Source organism: Leptidea sinapis, chromosome 25, assembly GCF_905404315.1.
Source record: "Leptidea sinapis chromosome 25, ilLepSina1.1, whole genome shotgun sequence".
In the NCBI taxonomy this organism is placed as follows: Eukaryota; Metazoa; Arthropoda; class Insecta; order Lepidoptera; family Pieridae; genus Leptidea; species Leptidea sinapis.
In genome coordinates this window covers 4,559,300-4,575,285 of record NC_066289.1, presented here as the reverse complement: position 1 = coordinate 4,575,285, position 15,986 = coordinate 4,559,300, and the positions used below count along the sequence as shown (strand labels likewise).

Below are 15,986 nucleotides of genomic sequence, written 5' to 3'. Positions count from 1 at the left end.
TACTTTGTACGCACGCCATTTTTTGTGTTGTCTGGTGCTGTGGACGTAGCTTCCCCCCTGAGGACACCTCCCCTACAAGTGGAGTTGAAAAAAATACTGGAGACTTACCTTGTGGGGTATCGTTGGATAGGTCTTTGAAAGTTAGATTCAGTTTTTTATACATGACATTTCCTTTGGTCTTTTGAAAATAATGCGGGATAAAAGAAGATATACGTTACATTTATGTAATAGCTTATACCTTATGATTACAATATCTATTGAAATAACTCTTCTTCAAATAATATGGTGGTAATAATTGATAAGAGGGGTAGAGCTTCTTGTGGTTAATAAGAGGATGAAAATTTTTCATGTAGGGTATCATTAGGTAGGTCTTTCAAAATCAAATTTTAAGATTTTTTAATGAGATTGGTAATGGAATGTGTTTTGTAAATATTGTGGGTGAAAAGTCGAAACGTAAATATTTTTATATTTAGGGAATGAAGAATTAATTTAGCATTTGGGATATTGTTAGACAGGCCTTTTATAATATAATTTAAGTTTTTGAATGAATTCTATTATTCTTATTATTCTTCTATTCTAATTTTGACGATGTAAATGACACCCATGAAGAAAATTTTGTAGATTTCATAGGCGCCATCATGGATTTCTATTTTGACCAAATATTCGTTATTGTTGACCCCGAAAACCATGAAAATGACACCCATGAAGAGAAGTTGGTAAATTTCATAGGCGCCATCTTGGATTTCGATTTTGACCCGAAATTCGTTATTGTTGACCCCGATAACCATGAAAACGACACCCATGAAGAGAAGTTGGTAAAATTAATAGGCGCCATCTTGGATTTCGATTTTGACCCGATGTCAATTTAATATAGACCTTATATTTAGAGATGAACTTAAAAATCACTAATTCTTCAAAAAAATACAGAAACATATTTTTTTGAAAATCTGACTGCTTACAAAATATGTAAAGTATCAAAGACAGTATTGTAGAGCTTATAAAGAATATTCATGTTCGTACAGCGATCTTTCCGAGTACGAGCTGCTGCTTACAACCGACACAGTGGCGGCGGCCGAGCGCGGACTGACGTTGTTTCGATAGATCTTTCTGTGCAATGCGTACGGAGTGACATAATAAAATAACCCTTAATACCACACTTTAAAGCTCATGCTTATCAGAAAAATATATGAATTTTAGATGATTCATTTATATTTTTTTCTGAGATTATTTATAACATATTCATTAATTTATTTCCCGTGTTTTTGAAAATATTATATCTGCGTTCCTTACGTAATTTTTAAGAGACAAAATTATGAAAGTAGTAGCAGAAAACTGATCCTGAATGAAGCCCCATTTCGTCAATTTTGTGTGAAGAGGTAACGGATAATCGTTTTTACCACATAAAATATCAAAATTCTAAAGCAAATATTTCCTGCTAATTGGAGATAAAGAAGTAATCTATTTGTGGCAATTTTTAGTTTTGTTAGATTTAGTTTCATTTCATCACAAACTCTACCGAAAAATATCATATTTTTGTCGGATTCGTAAACGAGTCCTTAACGGCCGTTTTCAATAACGTATCTCTAGTTACGGATACATTGCTATCACCGTTTAACGACAAGATCTCATCTATCCATAGTTATGTCCAATATAGTTATAGTCCAATGCTTAATGTCGATAGGTTATTGAAATATAAGTAAGCGTAAAACGATAGATTTGTCTACCTTTACGGCTGTTTTCAATAACGTAGGTATCTCTAGTTAGTGATAGATTGCTATCACCATTTAATGACAAGATCTTATCTATCCATAGTTATGTCTAATATAGTTATAGTCCAATGCTTCCTGTGTATAGGTTATTCAAAAGTAAGTAAAAAAGGATAGATTTGTCTACCTCTAGTAAGTTAAACTAAGTATAGATATGATATTGAAAACGGCCGTTAATGAACACTCGGATAGAGCTATCTAACCTGAATCGAAAAAAAATAATTCTAAAATTTTAAATAAATGAATATTGCAATGCAATTAAAACGCAATTGAGATTTTCAAACAAACAAATTATATACATATTAGGGGAAACAAAGTCTCATCACCCTCTGTCCGTCGCATAAGACGGCTCGAAGTAGGTGTCAGTGCTACCGTAAGTAGCGCGCGGCTACTAGAGTTCTTACAGGCTGATCCGAAATAATATTATGGAAAATTGATATATTTAAGTGAATTATGTATTTTTTTTATTATTATTTAACCAGTGTGTTTATTTAATGTCGCCATTGTAGCGCCACGCTGCCATGAATACTCATAGAATATGACTTACGGCCGTTCCCAATATACTATCTACAGATAGAGACAAATTACTACATTCTACTGTCAGTAATTAGCTGTCAATAATCTGAAACTGTCCCAATATACCCGATAAGTCATTCTTATCGCCTTATATTGGGACGCGTGAATTGCAATTTCCATACAAACTTTATATCGCTGGTAAGCTATACGTCGAACCCATTGACAGACAGCGTCCACGGATAAGGTTAGTTACCGTCGATAAGTTTATTGGGACAGAAAATCAACGATAATTACGATTTTTATCTCAAGTAAGAGATAGACTAAATATTGGGAACGGCCGTTAATGAACCAACACTCGGGTACAGCTATCTAACCTTAATCATAAAAAAATAATTCTCAAATTTAAAATAAATGAATAGTATATGTAATTGAATTTTTCAAAGAAACAAATTATATATTTAGGAAACACAACCTAATCACCCTGACGTGTTCGTCGCATAAGACGGCACGAAGTTGGTGTCAGTGCCTACGGTAGCGCGCGGCTACTAGATTTCTTAATATGTATATATTATGGAAAATTGATATATTTAAGTGAATTATGTATTTTATTTTTGAATATTTTTTTATTATTTCGGTTAAGTAGTCTTTGTTTAATTTCGCCATTGTAGGGCCACGCTGGCATGAATACTTATAGGTGACTAATTAAGTTAATTACTAAACTTTAAACTATTAATTAAGATGACTACAACCGTGCCCAATATTCAGTCTATCTCTTAATTGAGATAAAAATCGTAACTTTCTGTCCCAATAAACTTATCGACGGTAACTCACCGTATCTGTACACGCTGTCTGTCAATGGGACGACGTGTAGCTTACCAGCGATAGAAGTTTGAATGGAAATTGCAATTCACGCGTCCCAATATAAGGCGATAAGAATGCGTTATCGGGTATATTGGGACACCTTCAGGTTACTTAAAGCTAATTACTGACAGCAGACGGTAGTAATTTATCTCTATCTGTAGATAGCATATTGGGAATGGAAGTTAATCACTACTTAATAATATGAAATGTTATAAAGATGTTAATAAAGCTACATCGTCATGAAGAAATCGCTCATATTAACATTTTACTTCCTTTCACAATCCCATATTAAGAATCCATCTGTTTATTATGAAAAAAACTATGACGATAGTTTTTAATATATCGAAAAATAATATAATTCACTGTGCTGATATGAAATAAGTATTTGAATTTTAAAATGTAACGTACTAGCTGACCCGGCAAACGTTGTTTTGCCATATAAAGTATAATACACGCGATAGTTTTATAAGTAATAAATAGCCTATGTGTTATTCTGGTGTGTAAGCTATATTATTGTAAAGTTTCATCAAAATCCAATCAGTAGTTTTTGCGTTTAATAAGTTCAAACATACATCCAGACATACAAACTTTCACATTTATAATATTAATAGGATAGAACTAATAAATTCAATCTAATATAAATATCTAGACTTACCTAGCACCAAATATATCCTTTTTTGCCAATTGATAAGCTCCTATCACCTTCAGCCGAAGAAGGAAGCTATTTTCATCGGTCTGAAATGACAAACAAAATTTATAGCATTGGGAGTAAGCAATGAACTAATAGTGATCCAAGCCTCTTTTGGCACCCACACTGAAGTTGATATTTTTAAGTGGGCTACAGAAATGCTAACCTACAACTGGGGACAGTAGATTCCTACTTAATTGTATCCTTTGCCCATCCATGTTACAGTATCTTCTTCAGGTGAACAGCTTCCATAAAGCTAATAATTTACTTGGGGACTTGGCTTTCATGAATTTCGATGGGAATATATTGTGTCGCGCGCATTGTATTCACTTATAAGGTGTTTCATCTTGCATGAGGGTTTTTGTCAAAATCTGCTATTTTCTGCCGCCAAACAAGTGTGTACAAGCACTACTATTGTTATACAAATGATTTAAGTTTTCTTTAGTGTTAGACTGATTTCTGAAGTCTCGTGCCAGATTTTGGCGAGACAACACGTCCTGAGGATGCCTCGTGTAGAGGCGAAACACGTGTCGAATTGTTTAAAAAAAAATATTGGCGGAATTAAAACTAAAGAAAACTTAAATCATTTGTATAATTATGGATTTTCGCAAAGTAACGCATACTTCAATAAATTTTCTACTACTATTGTTTCGGTTCGATAGGCGCCGTAGCTAGTGAAATTGCTGAAAAGGCTTAACATCTTTTTTCTTAACGTGACATGCGCAATCGCGGCACCGTGCAGAATTTTGGGCTTCTTGGCATCTGCTCGTCCCGTTATCACTCATATTAAAAAGTATGTAAGTTGCCAGTTAATATGATGCTTAGTAATTAGTACTCTTATATGGTTTGTGCTTACATGGGGCAACGAAGAGGTAGTCCCAAAGTTCGTACTGCATATCCTCTTACATGCATGACAATACCGATGATAATATTGGAGATTCAGTATACACCTGCCGAAGATTCTCGGCCGAGAAAACTTATGTATCTTCTATCAAGTCTTCTCTTGAGATTGCGGAATGGGGCAAAATAATGTTGTTCAATATTTAAATTGCTCGGAATTGGCGAATGCTCGAAATCTCAAGCGATTTCAAAGGAGTTTTCTATAGAGCAAGCAGCCAACGCGTCTACTAGTGACTCTTACGAAGACCAGCACATATGTAATATTGCTCTCACCTCTGATGTGATGCACCCCATCAGTACATTGTGAACGGCTCAGTCGTGTAGAGACATCGCTTTTTTCTCATTTCTACCGCATTTAGCACAGAGACTGTTCCCACAAGCTGTTTGACTTGATTTAGCTTCTTTATATCTCCGCACCGCACGACTCAAACATAGATAATATCATTAACACCATTTGGATGCGTAATGTTCCGCCGTAGTGCGGTTTCAAGCAACCATAGAGAGGTATGAAGCATATTCCTTTTTTTGGTTTGATTACCACGCAGTGTTTCCAGTACAATGACATGGCTGCCTATAAAAAAGCACGAAAACCTACCTTAAAGGAATCTAATCTCATGAACCGTAATTTTTTTCCCTCCTCTTCCATAGTATAATGCTGAATAACCTAAAATTAAGTACTTTTTACCTACGCAAATTTAAATTACCTCGTACAGATTCTTACTTGTAATATTGTAACGAGCTTTAAGCCCAATTAAAAAAAACTTTCGTTTATTACAAACAATTAAGACAATAAATTAGTACAATGTATATCAAGGCCATCATCTTGTTTCCCCCAAACTTTTTTGTTTAAATAAATATAAAAGAACAAAAAAAATAAATTGTCACGCAATAATAAACAGTTATAAAATAAAACATAACTAGGTGACATTATGCGAATACTGGGTCACACAACGGTCTAACAAAAGGATCATTGATGACGCATCCGAAAATCGTAAATAAGGCGTATTTTATGGGAAGTCTATAAAACATTTGTAAATCGCTGCGCACATATTAAGAGAGGTGTATATATACCTCATTTAAATCATAGGACATGGCCAAAAAAGTACATTCCATGTACAGAAACATTAAGCACGTAAATGCATTCTTTAATATGAATTCAATGATAATACGTAATTGTTAACCGCTCTGAACTTGTCAGTTTCGTTTATAATATTAATAAACGCAATATATTACATTCGTCAACTTCCGCCATGATGCACCATACACAATGTTAAAGATACTAATGGACGTTCCACATCAGTCATACTACATATTGTGATAGAGAGATACTACAGTAAACACGACGTGATAAAAAATGACAAATGCTTATATATAGGAATATTTTTTATTCATATCTTCTTTATTGATATTTTTATCTTTTAAAAACTTGATGCATATTTTTTTTTTTGTATATCACTCAATTAATAGTAACCAGTTGATCAACGATCGACAGTACGGCTATCGCCATGGTCGGTCGGCAGGCGATCTTCTGGTATACCTAACACATAGATAGGTAGCAGCTATCGCAAGCAAGGGAGAAGGCCTGGCAGTTAGATCACGAGGCACAGGGCGCTTCTCTCAAAACTTCCATCATTTAGGCTTTCCGAGAGTTTTTGCAAGAGGACCTCCAGAGTCCTCACTGGCTTCGAAAAAGCTGGACGTCATCAATAGAACACGGCAGTACTTCAAGCCGGCCCACATTCTAGCGCTCTACAAAGCGCAAGTCCAGCCAAATATGGGGTATTGCTGTCATCTTTGGTCTGGCGCATCCCAGTATGAGCTCGATCCATTTGAGCGCGTGTAACGCAGAGCAGCTCGTATTGGATCACTGGCGTTGCGTAGAGACGTCGCTTCATTGTGTCTTCTACCGCATTTATCACGTGTTCCGAAGAGAGATCTTCACCTGATTCCTGCCGCCTTCGCACGACACGCCACAGATTATCATCCCCACCAACTGGATGTGCGGCGGTCCTACACAGCGCGGTTTTCAAGAAACTTTCTTCCATGTACTACAAAGCTGTGGAATGAGCTTCCTTGTGCGGTGTTTTCGGGACGATACGACATGGGTACACGTAGACTTTCCTTAAAAGCCGGCAACGCTCCTATGAATCCTCTAGTATTGCAAGAGAATGTGGGCGACGATATTTTTTTTTTGACATTCATAAGTGTCATTTCCGTGACCTACGTGAATAAAGTGATTTTGATTTCATTTGGCGATGATCACTTAACACCTAGTCACACATACACATGTTTGTCTGTCTTTTCCAAAAAGAAATAAAAATAAACGGAACACAAATTTGTGTTTAACATTTGTCTAATGTCAATGTTAATTGTTGTCAATCATCATAGCTTTGTTGTAAATGCTATGTGACTGTTCGTATTGTATTTTGTATTTCAAAGCGCCTGCAGGTTTTTATGCACTATCATACATGCAAACTGTATACAATTACAAATTTTTGTCTCTAGTCTGTTGGAAGGACAAGTGGTTGAGTTTGAACATCTAGCAATTTTTATATTCTTGAATATATAACACCACAATCATTTGTGTACAAATTCAAATTCAAATATTTTTATTCAAAATAGGTTGTGACATCACTTATTGAAAGTCAGAAAACTACCACCCATTCCAAAATGAATGCCTCAGACCTGAGAAGAATGGGCGCAGCAAACTCAGCGGGCTTCTTTTTTTTGTCGAATAAATATGTTCACAAAGTAATATTGTACAATTAAACTTATTATTTAATAGCCCAAGGGCGGTCACTCCACTCCCAATCTGTGGTATAATTAAGAAAGTCATTTATGTCATAGTAACCAACATCAATAGAGAAATTGGCTATATCCTTGGGCACAATATATCATTTACCATCATGTGACTACGCTTGTCGCATTTTGGTCAAAAAAAAATGTACTTGTTTGATATTATTCCAGTATCTCAATAATACTGCTGCGGACCGTACAGCCGTACAGCTGTATTTCATAATATAATCCATAGTGTCAAAATGGTTTTATAATAATATTGACACACTTTTTACACAAATTATCTTGCCCCAAGTTAAGCATATATAGCCTGTGTTATGGGTTACAAGACAATGATATAATAATACAATTAAACATACATATACTCATATAAACATACATAAATACATTCAAAAATCCATGACTCGGAAACAAACATCTATATTAATCATATAAATGCTTGCACCTACCGGGATTCGAACCCAGGACCTCTAGCTTAGTAGGTAGGATCGCTAACCACTCGTCTATACAGGTTTATACACTGTCAATTCGATCATTTCTGAATAATATGCTATGCAACAGTTAAGACTCCAGACTCCAAATTATGTGTTCTCTTAGCCTTTGATCTAAGTTCATATTTAGAGAATTGTCTTGCGGAATCATGTGATTGTTCAGTCATGGGGAGCAAGTCTTTCTTGAGTTGAGATAATTTGTAGCCTTATATATGTCATTGTTTTCTGTGTATTGCAAATACATTTTAATTTACAAATATGCGAATTTTGTCAACAGCCATAGTTTCCGTACTAAGGAAGTTTAAGGGCAATTCCACTGTTCCATGTTCATAACTAATTTATATTCTTAGAATCAAGAAAATTTTCAAAACGTGACGTCACCTCTCCCCACTTGCAGCCAACAGACCGCTATATAAGCGGTAGCAGAACAGTTGGTGACTATTACTTTGTTTGTCGTCGGACTGTGAACATCTCTCAGAAACTCTGTCCTGTTTTCGTATTGATTGTATGTAGTGGGTAATTATTTAGATTGTGTTGACAGTGACAGGTGGACAGGGTGAAGACGTCTATAAAAGGCGACGTCTCCCTAGCGTCAACACATTTTCGCTGCAACCGTTGACTAGTTAGAATGTTACTCTGCCCGATTTCTATTCGAATATTAGTCTTTGTGTTGTTTGAAATTTATTCTTAGAAGCTTAAAAACCCTTTTTGATCTTATTTCCTAATTATATATTTATTTATTTACTAGATACAAACACTTTATTGCATAATATTAAAGAGTATTTGGTCCCAACACTGGGTGTAGCCCGTGCACTGTGTGAGTGTGTCTACCTAAGATACATTACTTATTTGCTACGCATTCACAGATGCATTGCTAGGATAATATATAACTAATATATTATGAAGATAGTAAATAATATACAACAATATATTGATAAACATTAAAAAAAACTAAATTGTAAACATAATTGCAATAGTGCAAGTGCATATGCATACATCAGATCAATGATCTGATGATTATGAGCGACATGAGAATTATATATATTTGATTTTATGTTTTACTATTTATTCAAGTATGAATTGTATGTTCATTGCTAATACAGGACCAAGGAATTGAGGACATTTAGTATGATATATTTTTAGACATAATATCATAAGGCACCTGATTGTAACAGATTCCGAAACAAGCTACTTTGTCTGCCAGTAATAGTGTTATTATGCCTATAATAATTATTACCTAACTATGTGGAATTAGTATCTCCATACAAATTATAGTATGTGTACTTCAAAGATATTTTTGTCTTTCTTGATTAAGCAAATAAAGCCTATATGGCTCTATTCCAACGAAGCTTGATATCACACTTTATGCCAAGAGAAATGTATTATCCACTTTATCCTACTCTATATCATGAGTTTTCACAGTGGTAAAATAGGGTAATTAATACATATTGTTTATTAAATTACACTTAAGAAGCATATTATTAAAGCAGTAAATTGTTCTTGAATGTATCAGTAGACGATTGGTTCAACTTAAAATGTGTCTAAACATTCTGGTAATGCTATCTTAAAAGGAAAAATACTGCTACTAACAAATGATTAAAAAGGCTTAACGTAGTTCAGTTACACAAGTAATGAAGACAATATACCTTGAGGCACACGTCTTGCGAATTCTGCGACCATATAAATAATAAATCAGTGGCAAGGACATATTTACGTTAGCATAACATCGATGTAAGTCCCCATCGATAGGTATGAATTGAACGAATACTTACACGGTTATCCGACTGCCAAGCCATCACCCATGTGAAATTTTACTAATTTTCTACTGGAATGCAAAAGGTTTCGAATTTCTTTTCATCTAACATCGGTTGAAACTTGTGAAAACTTGAAATGATGACACGTTTGCTATATAACTCTAGTCAACAACTTCACTAAAAATGAATCACTCCTTGATAGCATGAGACAAAAAGATATTGGGAAACAACACCACTCAAGAAGTAATAATTAATACCAATTAATAAAGACAAACAAAAAGTAAATTATCAAGAAAAAGCCATCTCTATTTTCTATACACTGAATTTGACAGAACTCAAAAGTCAAAAATTCAGCCTTCAGGCGAACAGATGACATAAGTGGTGATTGACAAATCTGTCAAAATTGGCCTTAGTTATGGAGTGTAACAGGCATACAAACATGTAAATTAACAATTTATTTATTCTTCTCGATCGATACGCTCTTGAGAGAGCGGTCGTTATTGTCACAGTTTTTTTATAGGAGGCCGATATAATACACCACACAATTATTCGTCACCATTTATTACATGCAGTCTGCGAATCTATTTCCGTCCATCCTACCCTGCACGACAAGACGCCACACCCTAATACCTACCTGTCCGAAGAAGGACCGAAACATCCATGTGCCAGAGTACAGTTTCGCATGCATTTAGTACGTAGGTACTATGGCAGTTAACGCTAAATTGATACCTTGTTCTTAAAATTGAGACGTTTGTGCTAAATTCAGCCTACGATAAAATAGGGTTACTTATTTTAGAATATCCTTGATCCACAAAATAGAGTCCTTTGTTGATTATTTCTCATCTCCACTTTTGTTGGTCGATTCATTGAGTATGTTGGTAAGTGTCGTAATTTTCCTTAGGTTAGTGTTTCTAATCTTATCCTGTAGTTTATAACCGATCATACTCCTCACCGTTGTTCTCTCTGGTATAGCAATGTTTTCTCTCAAAGCTACTGTTACGGTCCAAATTTTGTAGCCATATGAAATAATGAAGTTCTCGTTTTTATAGACATACTTAAGACGTTTGAGTTCATAATTTCTTTTAAAGACCAGTATTTCTTCCAACTCGTTGGGATCCTAAGCTTGATTTATTATGTCATCGTTGTGGAAGATTACATATTTCAGTATAGACGTCCATAAATTAATACGAGGCTAAAAAAGCGATGTCTTGATGCCATAGCCATAGAGAAAAATCTAAATAAACAGTAGGATGTAGGTACGTGCCACAAAGAACAAAGTCAAACTGTTATGTCCCAGTCTTGATTACCTTTATAGACTGGTAGAACGTTTATGTTGGCTAGATATAGTATCAGCTTTTTATCTCGCTTTCACACCGTGTCTATTAAGGTACCACACAAAAGTAAATGATTTTCATAAATCACATTATAACGGCATATTTATAGTAGGACCAAAATATCAAGAGTACTTAAATAATATTGGCAACCTTCCTCGGAAGTAATGAATCTTAAGTATACCTTATTCACCTACAAAGTTACCAACCTCGCTTCAATAGCTCAGATAGTACTTACAGGCCAAGCGGGCAACTCTAATCAGTTATCATTCATATCCAGTAACCACGAAGGCAAAACACATAAGCACAGCTACAAATTCCGTTCAATAAAAGAATATACTAACCGAGTACTGAAGCGAAAGCCGTGGTTCTTGTCTCGGTAATTGTTGCCTGCGCCATGCAGACCATGACGATGATCGGCTTCTGTGTGTCTCCGTAGAATTATTACTAATCTCCAAAGGTCGTACGTTATGCATCACGAACACCGATCGCAAATCTCGCATTTCTTACAAATACACTGCACCACACCATCACTTTTAACAAAACAATTGCTCCAATAAATATTTTATTTTATTTACAATAAAGTGTATCAGAAGAGGGCGCTACACACCATATGACTGACTATCTTATCAATGAAGAAAATGTAAACGCGATAAAGAGCGCATACAATTAGCGTTCCGGCGATAAGTGGGCCTGTGCCGTTTAAGCTTCGCTACATTTTAATTTAGCTGATAACAGTATCTGTCATTCGTATGTGTAATCATACTTTTGTTTTGCGAATTATAGAAATGGTTCTTGCTGTGTTTATTTTTTACATGAAGACATTATTTGATTTACTTTAGACTACTCATTCAGATACATGGACTTAATCTAGCCACGTCGTCGAAATCGACCTATAGCTTTCAAATTCCCGACTGGAACATTAAAGTTCTGGGCGTTGTTGAAATGTGCTCTTGGTAACTTCAACCAGCGTCGTTAGCGCCGCTGCACATGAGGAATGACAACTGGCCCATACCGCAAAAGAGAAAGCCTTTTTGCCTCCAACTAGACTCTTGATGACGACGAAAAACTCCGCCGAACATCGCGCCGTGTGCTGACACCGCTCTATGCCGTAAGTACAGTTCAGACAGAAAACTGTTCGGTGAACTCTGCTTTCCATGACGTAAAGATGTCTAGCGTCATGAATGGAATTTCTTCCAAACGATGCTAACGCATTTATTCAAGCACTCGTATTCAAAAGGCGTTGTACGGACTCACAGAAGTCAGCCCTTGCTCATCCTATGCGAAATAAAGGAGACAGTTCAGATCCGGCAAACTACAGGCCTATTGCTATTACCTTTCTCCTCTCCAAAATCATTTAAGGCATAATCTGAAATACGACACTCCATCCTTTTTAAGATTAGATTATAATATTATGCTGTTATTTGGACAGTATTTCACTGAACACTTTGCCATTGCGTGGGGTTGTATTTATAGCGCAGTCGAAACACAACTGAATCAAAACTCTGCCTAATAGAAGCGTAGGCAGGTTTTTTGTAGGTACGTCAATGACTTGAGTACCTATATCACTTTAATTTCAACGCGTTCCCGAAAAAAAGGGTTTTGACAGACAGACGGAAGGACGTACAATAAAGTGATCATATAAAGGTTCCTATTTCTCGTTTTAAGATACGGAACCCTAGAAACAAGACGGCAAATACCAATATGGCTGCCAAACAAATTAATTTTTTTTTCAAAATACGTATTTAAAAAGTGCTGTAGGTATAGTGTCACATCGTGTAAGGAACCCTTTTACCCTAAATAACCTCACCTAACCTTTTTTTTAGACGTATGGTAACCCCCATGGGCCGTCATCCCACCAGGGTTTTCGGTAGAGTGGTGTGTCGGAATCGAACCGACTTAAACCAGACGGTGTACCATAGCGCGCCTTGGTAGGAGGAGTCCGGGAACGGCGTTATTAACACATCCGGTACACCCTAACCTAACCTAACCTGTTTTTTAAGCTCCCGTGTCAAATAGATCTAGATTCTAAAAACTCGTTTTTAAACAATTTTTTAATGCAACTAGAAGAAGAACAAGAGACGACAATCTTATTGAAAGCATCTTAAAACTATTTTATCTTGGGTTTGTCGCTCCATTCCATTGGTGTTGTATCATTTCGCAAAGTTTTACCTTCAAAAAAAGCGCGTACACCTTCCTTAAAGGCCGGCAACGCTCCTGTGATTCCTCTGGTGTTGGAAGAGATTGTGGGCGGCGGTGATCACTTAACAACAGGTACAGGTACGCTCCTTTGTCCTCCTATTCCATAAAAAAAAAAGTATTTTATGTCATAAAGGATTATATTTTAAACAAGCCGTTCCCATCCGCTTCGCTGGGCGAATTTTAAAAGGAAATAAATTAATGAAAGTACATTGAAATCCGAAAAACAAGTAGCCATAGACCATCTAGGATAAATTTTGCATCGAATAATGGTAGTTTCATGTCGATACGGTTAGTGGTTTAGGCGTGATTGAGCCTAAAATAAAAACCATTTTCATTATCTAATATATAAACTTCTCCTCGTGTCATGGTGTTAAACATTGAACTCCCCCGAAACGGCTTGACCGATTCTCATGAAATTTTGAGTGCATATTGGGTAGGTCTGAGAATCGGACAACATGTATTTTTTATCCCCCTAAATGTTAAGGGTGGTCCACACGATTTTTTTTTTAATTTGTTCAACTTGCAACTTCAAAGAGTTTCTTGCGCCGCTTCTTCTCTCTCAGAGCGCCATTTGTTTCCGAAGCGGCAGTAGTATCTAGTAGTATAAGAAATGACATCAAAAAGAATTCTAAAGGAATCAATTTTGAGAAAATAAATGCCTTTATGCCTTCATATTTTCACCCATCTACGATCAACAGTTACTTTTGTATCGCGATTTTAATATCGGCAATACAACGTTTGCTGGGTCAGCTAGTATATATATAGATGATAAGAAAGCATGGATGGGTGGCAAGTGCTCTACAATTAACGATCTAGGTAGCTATTGCTCTTGTAAAACTATTATATCATTTTGAAGCGTCAATAAGTTGAACCTCTCTCGTTGTCGCCAGAGACCAACGTGTTTTCTAATTTATGATAATGTACGTTTATTCGATGCTTAATTAGGTCGGCATCGCTCTAGTGATTCCTCTGGTCTTACAAGAAAGTATGGGCTGCGGTGTTGACATACCATCAGGTGACCCGTATGGTCGTTAGTTCTCCTCTTCCATAAAAAAAAACAATAAATATTAATAATGAGCGGAGATATATCGTGAGCACATATGATACACATCTGTTTTATTATTTGCTTGAGATCTTGTGGTAGGGTGTGTTATGCTCGCTGAAATGGCATTGCTTGTGGCAGCGTCGTGGGGCGTGTCATTACCTTCCATGACGTAATATTATGCGCGAGATAAGCTGTGGATCATGAGTCATGCTCGTGAACGAGCGCCACTTGTTACGGCTGGTTAATCTTGCTATCGATGACTTCCACATTTATGTTGGTAATATAGCATTCATAATCATAAATAATGTACCTAAACTCTGTTTCTGTCGTAAAGCAGTAATGTGTAAACGTTACTGTGTTTCGGTCTGCAGCTAGTGAAATTGCCTACTGGGCAAATGAGACTTAACATCTATGTCTCAAGGTGTACCTACAAGCGCAGTTGTAGTGCCCCAAGTGCAATTTTTGGGTCTTTCAAGAATCCTGATCGGCACTGCATTGTAATGGGCAGGGCGTATCAATTATCATCAGCTGAACGTCCTGCTCGTCTCGTCCCTTATTTTCATAAAAAAAAATCTAGTGAACCTCAATCGAGCATCAAAATAAATAAAAGTTTCGAATTTGGAATATACTTTTTTGCATACTTATTTCAGACTCTTTGTTAAGTGCCAGTTACATAGTTTGGCTATAATTAAAACGTTTTTAGACAATGACATTCTATACATATGGACATATCATTCGCAGTCTGATAACGGGACGGCAAAAGTGTGCTTAAAGACAATCTAAGCACACTTTTCTCCTTAGTCGTGTGTCAGCTGTGTGTCAATCAACAAGCCTCAGTGTGCTATGAAATCTGCTTAAATAATACATTAACGGTTCAAAAAAAGATGGTATGACTTATCATCGGTTAGGTTATTTTATTTACATAAGATTGATATGCAAAAAGCGGAAATAATTTAATAAATTTTTTTTTTTCATTAAATATGGTACAATATTATTGAGTTAAGAATTAGATTAAGTCCCCAGACAAGACCCGCTTGTCAGAAATGGAAGTTGAATGGAAACAGTCAGAAATGAAAACAATAGAGTCGCTCTTTTTAACCGACTTCAAAAAAAGAGGAGGTTATTAATTCATCGGTATGCTTTATATGTTTGTTACCGTAGAACTTTCGACTGGGTGAACCGATTTTGATAATTCATAGCAATTTGGTCCAGATCTGACAATGGCAACCATGAGAAAACTATAAAAGTCTTAAATTTGCTACAAGTATGTGCGCAACATATTTACAAATAAGTCAATATCGCGCCAGCCGATTTCGATAATTCTTTTTTTTATAGGAAAGGATATATTTCAAAGGTAGTTTGGTGATAGTTTGGTTAGGTTCTGCTTATGGGATCCAAAACAAAGTAACGGAAGTCATCAATCATCTACACAAAATTAGACAGGTTATTAATTATTGTAGTTCTGATTCACTAAAGGTCTAAAAATAAAAAATAAATAACAAAAAACAACCGACTTGAAAAACAATAGAGTAATATACACTAAAAAGTATAAATATAATTGCGTATTTTTATTATACAATCTAATTAATTAATCTTATTCTAGTAAAGATTATTATTATTTTTGGAGTCGGTTGTT

General features: G+C 35.7%; 2 protein-coding genes across 4 annotated transcripts in view; one reads left to right on the top strand and one right to left on the bottom strand.

Moving 5' to 3' along the window:
• Positions 1-11,713, bottom strand: part of LOC126972055 (E3 ubiquitin-protein ligase Nedd-4) — a 71,359-nt gene extending 59,646 nt beyond the window's left edge. For 2 of the 3 annotated variants that reach the window (XM_050818633.1, XM_050818631.1), the window contains exons 1-2: positions 11,448-11,713; positions 3,799-3,878 (exon numbers count right to left, since the gene is read on the bottom strand). In XM_050818633.1, coding sequence (XP_050674590.1) covers positions 3,799-3,878; positions 11,448-11,606 — 239 coding nt within the window. In that variant the 5' untranslated portion in view covers positions 11,607-11,713. Of the gene's footprint in view, positions 1-3,798; positions 3,879-9,790; positions 10,081-11,447 lie in introns of those variants that run through there. The other variant, XM_050818632.1, reaches the window with a different exon arrangement.
• The window catches only part of LOC126972073 (O-acyltransferase like protein-like), a 283,177-nt gene that overhangs the window by 146,492 nt on the left and 120,699 nt on the right, over positions 1-15,986 (top strand). The window lies entirely within an intron of this gene.